Source organism: Pseudopipra pipra, chromosome 4, assembly GCF_036250125.1.
Source record: "Pseudopipra pipra isolate bDixPip1 chromosome 4, bDixPip1.hap1, whole genome shotgun sequence".
NCBI classification, from domain to species: Eukaryota; Metazoa; Chordata; class Aves; order Passeriformes; family Pipridae; genus Pseudopipra; species Pseudopipra pipra.
Genome location: NC_087552.1, coordinates 37270080 through 37284777, shown reverse-complemented (window position 1 = coordinate 37284777; position 14698 = coordinate 37270080). Strand labels below are relative to the sequence as shown.

The window sequence follows — 14698 nt, the reverse complement described above, 5'->3', positions numbered from 1 at the left end:
ATGAGCATTCTCAGTGCCACTCAATTTCTTTGGATCAATATTGTAGCTAAAGAGAGTTCCACGTTGCTGTAGATTTTGATTTGGAATTTTTTTTGTTATGCTAAAATACTGGGGTTTTTTTTCTGTATTAATGACTTTTGAATTGTTTTTTCTTTAACCTTGATTGCATCTCACTGGTGAGACACAAGAGAAGCAAATTCAATCTTTTGGTTGAAGTACAAAAACTTCTTTAGCACATTGAAGAGGAACCTATGCCCCTCTATATCTAAAATGAATGATCCAAGACAAGAAATTATGTATGTTTCTACCTAAGAAGACTATGCAAGTTTTAGTAAGATGTGGTACATTCTGTGTCTGGCAGAGGACCAACATGGGCTGTTCTCCTATGTCTTAAGGAGCATGAGAAAAATCAGTGTCTTGTAAGTCTATGAAGTCACTGTAGGAGCTGGTCAGTGAAGTTCATCACTAGCTCTGAGTCACATTAAAACACTGAGCACCAGAAGCCCATGCTACGTTAATTGCATTTGGTGCTAATTTCACTCTGTGGCTGCTCTGCTGTTTTGGACAAGCTTCGAAACTGCTGCAGTGGGATTAGTAGTCTCCATGCACAGCCCTACAAAATCTTACGCTGTCATGATCATGAGTACTCTTAGAATACCAAGGACAGTGCTAAAATGTTACCAGTATGGAGTCATTACTGTACTGTTATTTCAGTTTTTTCACCAAGCAGCTGCAACACTTCCTCTCAAAATCAAGAGCACCCACACTCTGCTTTCAGTGTGGTTAACTGTAGCAGTAAAGGTACTCTCCAGAAAGCTCTTTGTCTGGAGGCCAAATCAGCTTGTGCTAGTAAAATCAAACAAAAGTACTGTTACTGTGACCATGACATTCCTTATGTTCCTGTGTGGCTTATTAAGCCTATCAGGAAGCTAACTTCATTTCCCGGTGGCTGTACCTTACCTGGGGAAGGTGTATGACCCAGGAGGTATGCCAGCTACGAAGGAACAGAGAACAGCTTAATATCTTTCCAGGAAAGAGGCATAAACTCATTTTCAGCATTTGGAGACCAAGTTTAGGAGGCTGTTTTTTTTCTTGATGACCTGTGGATGCAAACTTCAATGGGGAGGCTCACTTCTAGAGTAACATCATCTCAGACCAAATCTTGTCGCAGATATGTTTATTTCCTCTTGTTGATTGACAATTTTATATCAATTGCTGCTACTGTATAAAATCTTATTTTATATACAATACATTAATATTCATTCCTTTGCCTATGAAGAGTGCCAAATTATTTTCATGAAGTTCTCTGTCTCCAGTGTTCTTTCCAGTCATCTTTCTTTTCTGTTATCTGTCTGAAACCGATGTGGGCATGATCTTAGTTTTTCAATTTTCACTTCAAAAATTACCTAAAATTCTTGTTTTGTTTTGTCACATTAGGCTTTCTAAGTAAGTTTATTTTAAATAAAAAGTCTGCACAAGTTGGTCATGAACAATAAAAAGCTCCTATCAGAACCTTGTTGCATGGTACTGTCAGACTAACAGTCTCTAAATAGGAATATGCGGAGGCCATTGGAAGAAGTAAGAGAGATTGGAAACAGATTTCAGAGGTAGACCTTACATATTCTGACTTGTTACCATTTCCCCCCCTCACCCATTCCATGGTTTTTTTAAGCACATACAGTGAACAAAACTGAAATGCTAGAGCATCAAACCTTTCTTGGATACCTCACCTGCAGAACATACAAGAGTGCCGAGGGGTGGCAGGTGAGAGCCCAGCACTGTTAGATCACTTTCCTTGCAAGAAGAAGCACATTACCAATTCTCCCCCAAAACCAAACAAATAGATAAAACCCCACCAATCTGAAAGACAAAGTTCTATCCAAATAGACATTGCATTTAAGTGAGGAGATCCCTAGTGAAATTATGACCCATGTTAGTCATATAGTCAATTTAAATGATCTGATTAGTCACATCACTCAGCTCTTAAATACATGAACTGTGATAATTTTCTGAGGACTCTTACTTTGCAGAATGAAGCTACCAGTTCTGATGGACAAGAATCAAGTGAGGAAGCAGAACTGAAACGCAAAAAGATAGAAACGCAGAAGGTAATTGTGGAACGTGAGGAGGTGGAAGTTACTGTTTTCAAATTTGTTTTGGATCTCTTGAATTTTCTTACATTTCATTTTTCTGTCAATAGTTTGTTATATATCCACTACAAGACGGGCTTTTCTAAACTATATTGAGAAAAAAACTCTGTTCAACTGTTTTATCTCAATAATTTTAAAATATGCTGAGACATAGCATAGTCTATCCTTGTAAGTCAAGGATTTTCCCTATCCCTGCCTTTGAGATTTATCTCTAGGATATCTTTAGTCCTAAAGGCAATTTGGTAGAACTAAAATAGCATTTGGAGACTGAAAGGGAAAGAAAGATGTACCCTAAGAAACAACAACTTTATTTTACTTAAAGAATAATGGAAGGCAAGACTCTTTATATGGCCTACATGTGGATTGGAAGGTGAGCTATATAACCCTGTGATGAAGTACATTTAAAACCATTTTACAGAAATCCAGTGTTAGTAACTTTATTCCATGTGGTGTTCTTATATCAATAACTATTTCTACCATTCTGTACATAGCAAGTATTACTCTTATCTATGTTATGATTTTTTCCCCCATCATCTGCAAAGAGCAATGTAAAACCAAGCTAATCTTATGCCTAACCCAAAAACTGGAGGTGAAACAGCAACTGAAGCTTTTTGTGTTTGAGTAAGTTGGTAAAATTTAAACTGCATGATTAATAATTTGTGATTAATTCATTTGGCTTCAAAGCTATTTTTGAATAGAGACTCTAATTTTACATTACTCTGTTTAAGATAGCTATGTACACTAAAAATACAACCATGCAAATCAAGAACTGTAATTAAATTTGGAGGAGTTGCCATTATTTCAGTATAAAAGATCAGTTGTTGTACTTGTGAGGTGATTTTGTCAGAAAGGAGTCCTCCTTTCACAGTCTATGTAGTAGTAAGTGAGAGAAAGGAAGATAAGAATGTTTCTTTTTAAAATATTCCATGAAATAGGTTGCTAATGATTTTAAGTTGGTAATTTTTTTACTTGTTTTCTGTAGGCCCAAGCAAATGCTCGAGCAGCAGTTCTGAAGGAACAGTTAGAGCGAAAGAGAAAGGAAGCTTATGAAAGAGAGAAAAGAGCCTGGGAAGAACATGTAAGGAAGTTAATCCTGTTACATGCAGTCATAGTATTTAGGGCCATGTCTTCTTATAACTAAAATCCCATGCTGTGATTTTTCAAGATGAGATAATCAGTCTTCTGAAACTGAAAAGAGTATCTTGTGTCAGGCAGAATTCAGAAACCGAAGCTTAGGGTATGCTTGCACGAAGAATTTAAGAACATCAAACCTAAGAATTTTTAGGATCACCTCAAGTACTTTATTAACGGTCTGTTACTTACCAAAGTGTATTTTATCTTGGTTTACTTCTGTATGCTGCAGAGTGACAAGTCTAACTAGTAATATTATGACTGGAAAAAGCAGCATGTGAAGCTGATAAACTGATAGTAGTTCACATGTGCAGTTGGCAGTTGTCTTTTGTATGAAAATGTATGGCATTATTGTACTTCCGTAAGGATTACATGAGCCTAATTGGTAATACTGTGTTTAATGTGCAAAGTCTTGAAGTTATTTGTTGATTTAAATTTTTTTAATTGAAATTATACAGCTGATTGCAAAAGGGGTCAAGAATCCTAATGTGCCTTTTCATGTGGAAGCTACAGAAGATAGTCCTGTGAATGGGCTACAAGAGCCTGGAGCAGCTCTTCCTAAGCCACAACTTCCAGTGAAGCCTGGTGCACCTGTCATCTCCATGACTTATGCTTTGAAGGAAGTGGGTGTGGTAGGTACTTTTGCTGAGAGGGTGAAATTAAAGGAGAGAAAGCAAATACAGTTTGAAAAAAGAATTTTTGGAAAAAATGTGTAGGTTAGGTAGAAAAAAATTGTTGCTTCTAGTTACGGAAAAGAAAAAATATTAAAAGAAACTAGAGCTTGGAAGCTGTTGAAATACATCTTTACACTGGAACTGAAATTCATATTTTGAATAAAATAGCTTATGATGAACCCTAGGCTGCAATTTCCATTTTGATCAAGGCAGTCATTAGTGGAAGAAGACATCAACTTCCAGCATTTTTATCAGCCTCTCGAAGAGAGGAGTTAAGGAGTTTGTGATTCGGCAGAAGTGAGCAAATAAATTTTGGATGATAGGACTATGTCATATTAATGATTGTTTTCAGTGAGTTTGAATGTGTTGAATATAACAGGAAGATAGAGCTTAAGATACTTGAATCTGTCCGTGTTGCCTCTTTGTGTCTAAAAGAGTATCCTAATTTTTATTTTCCATGCTCTTTGTCCTGATACTGTAAATACTTATATGTTTACCTCAACTACTCTGAGTTACAATTGTGAAACTGAGTGTAACCTTGTACAAATTAGAATTTTAATACAATCTCTGTTAATTTGCATGCTAGCCTTTGTGTTTTTACCTAAGCTATTTCTAGATTTCAGTGTAGTGTGGTATACAACCCTGAAGACTATGACTATGGACATACAGTGAAACTTAGTGCTAAAGAATGTATATAAAAAGGTAATATGCTGAAAGATGTCAGTTGATAGCTGGAAAAATAAATTATGTTTTGACAAATACTTAAATCATTAGCACATTTTTTCCATGTGGACAGTTTGTCTTACAGTAATGCATGACAGTGACTATAACAGACTAAAAATTAGCGCACAGAGCAATCAGAAATGGAGAATACAAGCCTTGTACACAAAGATTATTAATTCTGCATTTTTCTCTTCAATTTGTAGTTTGTTTATTTTACATATCACTTAAGTTGTTTCTTTTCCCTTCTGTTTTTCTTCACAGGTGCTCCTTGACTCCATGCTTTTTTGATTCTCGTATAGAATTACTTATTTCTAGCATAGGAATTTGACGGTGATTTGCTGTAGAGGTCTTACCTAGCTCTATCTCTGATTTTCATACTCTGAACTCTCACTTGCTGTTTCAACTGAGTGATTCATTTGCTCATCACTTTCAGATAGTGAACAGTTCAAAGATGGAAAATATCCTTATGGAAAGCTGCCTAAGAACAGAGTAATCATATGTTCTCTTTCAGTCTATCTGCACTTGTCAATGGAAAGGTTTTCAAGGTGATTTTTCACTATTATGTTTATTAATATTCTCAAGATAATTTTTTTCTGACATATTCTTCTACTTTGTGTTTCATGCTTCTTGGACTTAAAGGATGAACATGTAACTGCTGTCCAGGAATCTGAGGAGGAAATAAAAAAGCCAGATTTTGCAATGCAAGTATGTCAAATTGTATTCAGTTTCATTTAGTTTTCCTTTTAAGAATGGCATTATTTTATGTGACCTATGTTGGCCCTTATTTCAGAATAAACGAGAAATACTGAGAAGATTAAATCAAAATCTTAAAGCCCAAGAAGATGAGAAAGGACAAAAGGAGTGCAAAAATGTATTTGAATCAGCTGGGTCTGAAGATGGTAAGGAACAACAAGAAGGTGACCAGCCGCTTCTAGGAGATCGCAAAAAATGGGAATCTGGGGCACCTGAGCTGGTAGTTCCTCTAGCTCAGTTATCAATGGAAGATTCTCTCTCTGGAACAGAGTGTAAGTACTTTTTTTTTTTTTTGTCACCGTGGTACTAGTAAATCAGTTTGCCATGTGTAGTGTTTGTTTTTATAAAGCAAGTAGTCTTTATTAGTATCATCTTGTTATTAGTTACATGTCATCTGCTTCTAAAAAGTAGGTGGTTATATATTCCCTTGGATAAGCAATAAGGCACAGGCTGAGTACTTAAATGGCTTGCAGGAGATTCAATAAATAATTTCATCATTTCAACAAATAGTTATCTAATTAAATGCATGGTTACTTTGAGCTTTCTTTTTAAGTGTCTTTTAAATAGGTACTAATTTAACAGAAAGAATAAAAGCATTTAAGATACATGAAAGTTTCTTATTTAACTTGAAAATCCTTTTATGTTATCAGTAGAATAAAAAAAAAATTTCTAAATTTATAAACGTTACTTCTATCATGCCCTTCTTAGCTTTTTCCTTTTTTAAATCAAGACTACCTTTTTAAATTTTCTGTCTGCTTTCTCTGGTCTTTCGGGTGGAAGACCTGTTTCCTGGTTTCTGTATGTCTTACTAAGAGTGTTTCACATGGCAGAAGTGAATGTGACAGACTTACTTCATTGCATAGTAGTTTTACAGAACTAGAATGTGAGAAGATCAAGAAACTTCTTTTGCTTTTTTTCTTTGTTGCTCTATATCCTAATTTATAAAAGTTTCTGTGTTTGTGTTTGTGTCCCAACAGGTCAAACTCTGGGGGAAGTAATTAAGTTAGATATTGGTGAACCCCACAGGAAAGTCTGGGGCAAGAGCCCTACTGATTCAGTCCTGAGGATCCTAGGAGAAGCAGAGTTGCAGCTGCAAACCGACATACTTGAGGAACAAGATGTAATAAATGGTAAGCACAGTGTGTGCCAGATTGCCAGTTTATCTACTGAGAACAATTTTGAAGTTATAGAAGCATATTCTTATCTTCACACTTGCATTCTACTTCTGGGTGTTGCCTCAGTTCTAAATGTCAGCACAGGCTGATATTGGATGACCCTAAAATATTTCAAACTCAGTGAAGTGGTAAGAAATAATAAAGGATGTGCTGAAAGGGAAGGATCTTAATTTTGCTGAGAAGTCTTGGACTTTGCTTTTTGATAGCAACAAGTCTGTTTTTTAAAAGGTTGTCATCAACTGAGTATTGTATTAGATAGGTCCTATAACCTTCTTGTCAGCAGGTGGCTTACCATACCAGGTGATTTTTTTTCTTGTCAACTCCTTCTTTTTGTCGTTTCTAAGGACAAAAGGACTTAATGTTTATTCCAGATACAAACTTGTACTGATGATAATGTAGGAAGTAAAATTCAAATTTTAGTATTTCTAGCTTTCTTCTTTATAATAGCTATAATAAAAGCACACAAACTTTTCTGTTTTCCTTTAAAGGAACAAAAATTCTCACCTTATTAGCCACATTGTAGTTTATTATCTAACTGCATCAAAGCACTGTTTAAATAATAGAATCATTTTCCATTAGGTACTGCAGAACTTGTTGAAGGAGATCATCAGTCTTCATCAGAGGAGAAGGAAGACAAGGCTTTCTCTGCTGTTGGAGCTCAGTCTTCAGTACCCATTGGTGTCACAGAATCTGTTGTGACTGTACCAGGAGAATCTAGAAGAGCTGCACCTACCCAGGTGCAGAGCAAACCTATTACGTTAGATGGTAAGTAATTTCATGAGTAATGCTAATTACAATCTGTTTACAGAATTCAAGTGGTGACCCTGTATACTTTCATATCTTCCCATAAGCAGTGTGCAGTTTTTTATTAACACCTTTCATGTAGGACAAGGTGCTTTCTATACCTGTGTTGTAATTTGATTCACTAATGTATTTTGTAAATTTCCAAAAACATTTTTTGTATGCTTATAGAAAGCTCTAGAGTACAAATGGAATTCTGAAGTGCTTCAAATGTTTTGTTGCTGATTTGACCTTTTTTTGGTTTGTTTCTCTGTATCAGTTGTGCTGGAATCTTTCCTGGTATGATACAAGCATCCCCCCCCCAGTCTGGGGGAATGTTACTGATGTTTTTAGAAAGCATGGTTCATTGGAGCTTTCAGATACTCTTCTGGTATCAGAAACAAACTTACAAGCTAACAAAACTTCAGCTGTTTCTGCAAAATGCAGAAAATTATTAAAGCTGAAGGATTTAACTGTAATCTTAAGATGTATACTCTCCCATCTTTTTGCTTGGTTGGGATTCATTTTTAATGAGGTAAATGACTTTATTAATTTTAGAACCTGATGATTTGGAAGCAGAGATGTTGGAAGAAATGGAAGATAAAAAGCACCAGAGTAAGGAGAGTAAAGAATTTCCCATCACTGTTAATGAAGTGTGGGTAAAAGAGAAAGAGGATACGTAAGTACTCTATTCTGACCCCCCCTCTACCCAGTTCAAACAACTGAGCTTTAACTGAGTTTTATTTAGATACCTCAATTAAAGTATTAAGCTTAGCTAAAGCTTCATCGCCTGCTGCTGTGTTAGTTTTACTGCACTTAGTGACTTTTTCAGTAGACTAATGACTATGTTTTACAAGTTGTTTCACCTTGATGTGGTGTTCTATAATAGGGCACAATGTGACAGAACAAATGAGGCAGCTTTGGAGAAACGAGCACTTGACAAGGTGCAAACACAAAAGGAAGCTCCAGGAGGTTAGTTGAAGCCTCTTGTTCCATTTACTGTGACTGGCAGTGTGGGGTACTTGAGCCATCCCTTCTCACTTGTTCAAACCCACAAGAGCAATGTTTTGTTTTCATTTTCTTCTTCAGGTCTTGGTTCTAAAAAGCAAATTTCTGATGGATTAGGAAGACAAAATGTGGATATTATGTTTGCCACTTCGGGGAAAAAAAATGTAACAATAAAGCTAAACTATGTATAGATGAACAGGACAATGGCCCATACTTATACTTAAGTTTCTGAATGTTACAGCCTTTTAAAATAATAAAAAATAATCAAAATAATTTTAATACTGTTAAAGTGATATCTGGTTTTCCCCCTAATTATACAGAGAATTTAGTTAGTTTTATTCATTTTAATGAATAAATTAATCATTAATGAATTATTAATTTTAACCCTTTTCCTTAAAAGCCTTGGGTTTTTAATATCTTTAGATTTGTAACAAACTTTCTTTTACCACATCAGAAACTTGTTCCAGTGACTCTCAGCAAGCTGAACCCTTATTCCAGAGGGTAATACAGCCCACAGCTGTACCAACAGCCTCACCAGTTCTGTCAGCCCAGTCTTCACAGGAAGAGCCTTTTGTACCTCGTTCACGTTCCATATCACCAGCAAAAACTAAAGGCAAAAGTTCATTGTTGATTGGACTTTCTACAGGACTTTTTGATGCAAATGACCCAAAGGCAAGTTTCAAAAACTAAAAAGAAATGCTTTTTTTTTTCTAGTATTATTCTTACTTCCTTATTGAAGCTGAGTGAGGTCAGAACAGATGTCATAACTGTTTCAGCAGGTGTTTGTATTTGTGTAGCTGTGTCTGCCCTGTAGTTGTACTGCACTGTGCTCATGGTATCAGTAGGTCTAATGCAGCAGTGAAGGTCTCTGGTTTCACCACTCAGCATTCTGTGTTCAGGGTGTTTGTGGAGGAATGCCACCACTTCTGTGAGCCATAACTGAGGGAGTTCATGAAGAAATTCCTAACTTGCCCTATCTGCTTTCTCTCTTTTGTGCAGGTTTTTTGGCTTATCAGTACCTTGCCATCATAAACATAATCACTGAACAAGTCAGCAAAGGTATCTGGCAGCCAAGTGATTGGGTTTTTTCCTATAGGATTTAACCTACTAGCACAGGTTCTGGCTGTGCAGGAGGACCAGCTACATAGGGTTGAGTGGCAGCTCACAATCCGTGAAATGAACATAGGATGGTGGAATCTATTTATAAATAGATTTATGACTTTCATTTTCATTTCTCAAGAGTTAGTGTATTGTTAACTTCCTTAGTTTATGAAGCTGTTTAACTGGCAGCCAGACAATGATTACAGAAAACCTAACTTATGAGTAGGGGGGAAAATGAACATTCTTTGTACCCTTATCAGATTGGCAAAGTAGTGGATATGCTTTATAATGGAGTTCTCCAGTGTATCAATATGAAGTGCTTCAATATGTCACTTGTCACTAGATATTTTGCATGTGTTTTGGCCAGAAGTATTTGTCACAGAATTGTTACTGCAATGCTGAGTGGGCTCCACACAATAGCAGAGAGCTTGGAGAAGAGCAACAGATGTGTTGTTAGTACTGCAGCAGACTTAATGACAGAGGGCAATACATTCCCTTTCCTCATTGGGTTGGAGCAAGAGGATACTCAGTGCCTCTGGGCAGTACCTGCAAGTCTAACTTTCTGGAATTTCCCAAATATACTTCTGAGCAGATAGAGTTCTTGACCTGTCTGTAGGCAGGTCTGTAGGTTAACAGAAGTAAGCTAATAGGAAGAGAAGCATTTTTTCAAAATACCTGTCAAATATGAGGTAATGTCAGTTTTTTGATTGTTCCTTCACTTTCATAGTAGAGGTCAAACCAGGCAATTATTCCTTTGATGACAGTAGTATTCTGGCCATGCACTGACAGATGTGATATTTGAGCATGTATATGAATACACTGTGCTGGTATAAATTGCAGCCAAGAAACTATTTTGTTCATTAAAATTGAGGGGGTTTCATTAGGAGCAAACAATGACCATGAGTGTATTCAGAGCTTATTGGTAAAACTTCTTAGTGCAGATGAGTTCTTGTTTCTTGGTTTTTTTAATACTGTGGTGAATATTTAGTATTTTTGGGGGGTTCTTAGACATCTTAAAAGAGAGATCTCATAGATCACTGAGCAAACATTTGCTTTGTTTCCATGTTCTTTATTTTCATTACAACAAATGACTGTTGTAATTTGAACAACTTCCTAATGCTATGAAACTGCTGAAATATACCATAAATTAAAGTTACTGTTTTCAGTGACTAACCCAGAGAAATAATAAAGTGTCATTTTAAAAATATTCCTTTGTCAGGAAGGATGGGTCTAAGGTGGGTCTAACTGGAAGTGATTGACATACATACATTTTAAAAAAATTGCACATATATTATTTACCTACTGTAAGGTTCCTTTTCCTTAGTAAGCTGTCAAGGCAGTGAACAAATCAACACAAAAGCAGGAGCTGTATGTCACTTGGTGTTCCTAGAGCTTTTCAGTCACTGTAACCCATAAAGGCAGAAGGAGTGCTTTCCTTTTAGCTGAGAGGTAAAATTCAATAAGTCAAATTTTCAACAGTTAGATTTTCTCTGCTGTACACATTGTTATTTTGAAATTGATCTTCAAATAAAAAAGAAAAGAAAATCTCATTTTAAAGTATTTTGTAACCTCAAACTCTCTTTAGTATTGTTATCTAAGCAGGATTTCTATTACTTTTGTAGATGTTGAGAACATGTTCACTCCCAGATCTTTACAAACTGTACAGAACTTTAGTTGATGTTCCCAGTGTAGCAGATGTGCAGCATCAACATAATCTTGAAATAGATGATACGGAAGATGAGCAAGCCAAAGAAGGACCCTCTGATTCTGAGGATATGTGAGTGTATCAAGTTTATCAAGTATTCTGACAGGCATCTTAGATAAAATTGGTTATACACTATACACAGTATACCAGCATGGGGGTTTTTACTCAGATTTTAAAAATTTTGTTTTCAATCCTGTTTTACTTTGAGTCTTGCTCCAGAAAATTGAGAAGCTAATAGGGTGGACTGCGTACAATAGCTTTCTGAATTTCCTTCCCAAATTCCATCCAAGATGCTATTCCGTCTGGCTTCTGCAACTTGTATTTCGGTGAAGCAGCTCAAAATTGATGGCTACTGCTCTTCTAGAAATAAAGATTTCTTGAATATTTGCTTTCTTTGTATTTTCTGAGAATCTTGCTCATTTATCTTCTCTACTGTTGTATTAGAATGTCCTTCCTAGTCCCCCAAATTATTTCAGAGGCTTCAAAATCTGAGCCTGGTCTTGACTGTTCCCTGCATCTTGGCTAGTCTGCAGGGATAAAATAATCTGGTATATCTACCCTGATGAGATCTAGAGCTCCTTTTCTTGCTCCAGACATATTTTTATCTGGATTGGAAATTATACTTGCCAAGGTTCTATAATAGTGCATGAATACAAAGATTTTGGAATTCTTACTAATAAAGTTGAATTGAGGACTTAGCATCTTTTCATGAGACCATGGGGTATCTATTTAGCTGATGTTTATTTCCTGTATCTTGCATGATACAAGTCACGTTGGAACTGAGGTCACAAACAGCTGTCTTTTTGTTTTGTTTTGTTTTGTTTTTCCCCTCCAGCTAGATTGGCTTTTCAGTTTGCTGCTTAACAATAGAAATGAGCTCTTTCTACAGGGTTTGTCTTGTAAAGTATTAATTATATAAACTTTATATCACTTTCTTTTAGTATGTTTGGAGAGACAGATACAGATTTGCAGGAGCTCCGGGATTCAATGGAACAATTGCTTAGGGAGCAGCCTAGTGAGGAATTCAGTGAAGAAGAAGAGTCTACTTTAAAGGCTAATGTCATTGAATGCATAACAAATGGTACTGAGCTGGATGAAGGAGATGAAAATAATCCCAGCAGTGAAAGTGCACTTAATGAAGAATGGCAGTCAGGTATAATTTCTCCTATACTTGTTTTATAAGTTATTTATTCATGTTAACAGTTCAAACACAGAATAATGTTTTTGCTTTGTAAACTTAGAATGACGTAAAGCTCTAATTAATAGTTTTTATACAGAAGCTTTAAAAAATCCAGATAATATTCAGACTTTCTGAATGTTAAAGTCAACATTTAACCAACACTGAATATTGCAAATTAAATGTCGGCTATTTGTTGGGCTGTGATAGTAAGTGCCTTTTTCTCTAGTTGCCTAAAACTTGTCTTCAAGGAAGATCAAAGGCAAAGTGCATCGTATGTTTTGAATAATTCATGACTGTAAGTGTGAAAAAGAAGTAACAATTGACATGACTGGAGTATCTGGGATCCAGCTTAGATTACAATTACGTAATTTAACAGGCAGTCAAAAGGAACATGAAATTATTCACCTTGTCCTTTGCCAAAATTAGGTATTAATGCAGTCAAACTAAAAATGAGACAGATAAATTTATTACTGCTTTTAGCATTTTGCATTAGATATGCACAACAGTGTCCTGAAGTCTTAGTTCTGTTTTTTGAATTCTGGTAGAAGTACAAGTATTTTACTCCTGCTGTAAAATTAAGTGCATTTAGAAATACAAGTATAAAAAGATGTGGAGAATCAGTAACTAATATAAAACATAGCTTTTATGTAATTTTGTTTTATTGAAGACAATTTTAAACAAATTGAATGTTTGTGAATATACCTTTAAGATATTATCTATATCATACATTCCACAAATTACTTTAAGGTAAAATAAACTTAGGTAATATCTTTAATTTTTTGACAGTGCCAATGTTATACACTGATAACATATAATACTATCTGTTTCTGTGATTCTGCTGTTGTTGCAAGTGTTAGTGTTTAATGTCCTATCTTCTAGATTTATGATACTCTGTAAAAATGGCAAGTTTCATTGTTGGGGGAGACAGGAAGGAAGGCAGGCCAGCCTTCAAAAGGGTAGCGGACAGAACTGGACACCAAATCTGCTCAGGATCAAGAAGTTAGATAGAGGATAAGAAGTAACTTAATGGGTTTTTAACCCATATACAACTTTTAGTTTAATAATTTCTTATTGACTTGGCTGTTGATACTTGAATCAAGGATATGATTTGGTCAGGATTATACCTTACACTAGTCATATTGAATTGAAAGGAATTGAAAGTAGTAGAGTTCTAATACTTACTCATGAAGTCTGTGACCTACCAGGCAATACTATTTAAAGATTGGATAGTATATGCTCTGAAATCTAAGGATTTTTGTGTTTTTCCCTGGTAGATAAGTTCTTTCCTAATTTGAATGCTTATTTAAGACAGTATTTTTTCTTGGGCAAAGCCAGTTTGAATTTTATAATGGGATTTTACATAGGGATTCTATCTTGTATTTTTTAAAAGATCTTTTTTTGTTACTGCTATGAACCTATTTGTAAAGCTTCTGTAGCCTATAAGCAAAATTATCTTGATTTCTCTCTTGTATCTTATTTCACTAATTGGTGTACTGAATTTGCTACACAAAGGAGATGCACTCATAAAAGAATGAGGAACTCTGTAAATTAGTACTGGGTTTCTTTAGACTTGCTCCATGGAACAAGATGCATCTCAGGGTAGAAGGTAATGAATTTGCAATATATATATCCTTATTTTTTGCTAGAAACAGCTGCTTCATTAAGGAGCTCCTTTCCCTGGCATGGGACAGCCACTGAAGGCTGCAGGAGTTTTACCACAGACGTATACAGAGTGGTTGGATGGAACTTGACCCACTTTGCTAAATAAAATTCTGCTATAAGACCATGCCTTGTTTTCCTTCAGTCTGAATGCCCTTATGGGTAACTATCAAAGTGGGGGTTTAGAGGAGGTAGCTGGATGCTTCCCATTTCAGATTCGGAATTTCTTTCCTGTCAAGTAAGAGACTGTTCCTGCTTTCTTGCACGTTGTCAGAACATCTGCCAACATCATCCAGTGCTCCTGAGCTTACCTGTTTAATCACATTAAAAGGATATCAAGTTTAAGGGCTTAGAAACAACATTAACAATGCAGGAAAACTGAGGGTTTTTTACTGTTGTTTTCTTTCTTTATAGATAATAGTGATGGAGAGATTGCCAGTGAATGTGAAGAATGTGATAGTATCTTCAGCCATTTGGAAGAGCTGAGATATAACCTGGAGCAGGAAATAGGCTTTGATAAATTAATTGAAGTTTATGAGAAAATAAAGGTTTGTGGAATAACATCAAATGGGAAATATTTTAGGAAACAAGTAGCTAGAGCTGTTTGCTGTGACAGTTATTGCAGACTCAAAGTTTTTTTCTATAGTTTTTTAATCTGT

At 35.6% G+C, this 14698-nt stretch overlaps 1 protein-coding gene across 11 annotated transcripts in view; it reads left to right on the top strand.

The window, feature by feature from the left end:
* Window positions 1–14698, top strand: part of NEK1 (NIMA related kinase 1) — a 45397-nt gene that overhangs the window by 28311 nt on the left and 2388 nt on the right. For 10 of the 11 annotated variants that reach the window (XM_064652444.1, XM_064652446.1, XM_064652439.1 and 7 more), the window contains 13 exons: window positions 2031–2108; window positions 3133–3228; window positions 3740–3913; window positions 5318–5383; window positions 5469–5703; window positions 6409–6561; window positions 7186–7371; window positions 7945–8065; window positions 8276–8358; window positions 8849–9066; window positions 11118–11272; window positions 12142–12353; window positions 14454–14587. In XM_064652444.1, coding sequence (XP_064508514.1) covers window positions 2031–2108; window positions 3133–3228; window positions 3740–3913; window positions 5318–5383; window positions 5469–5703; window positions 6409–6561; window positions 7186–7371; window positions 7945–8065; window positions 8276–8358; window positions 8849–9066; window positions 11118–11272; window positions 12142–12353; window positions 14454–14587 — 1911 coding nt within the window. The remainder of the gene's footprint in view (window positions 1–2030; window positions 2109–3132; window positions 3229–3739; window positions 3914–5317; window positions 5384–5468; window positions 5704–6408; window positions 6562–7185; window positions 7372–7944; window positions 8066–8275; window positions 8359–8848; window positions 9067–11117; window positions 11273–12141; window positions 12354–14453; window positions 14588–14698) is intronic. The other variant, XM_064652441.1, reaches the window with a different exon arrangement.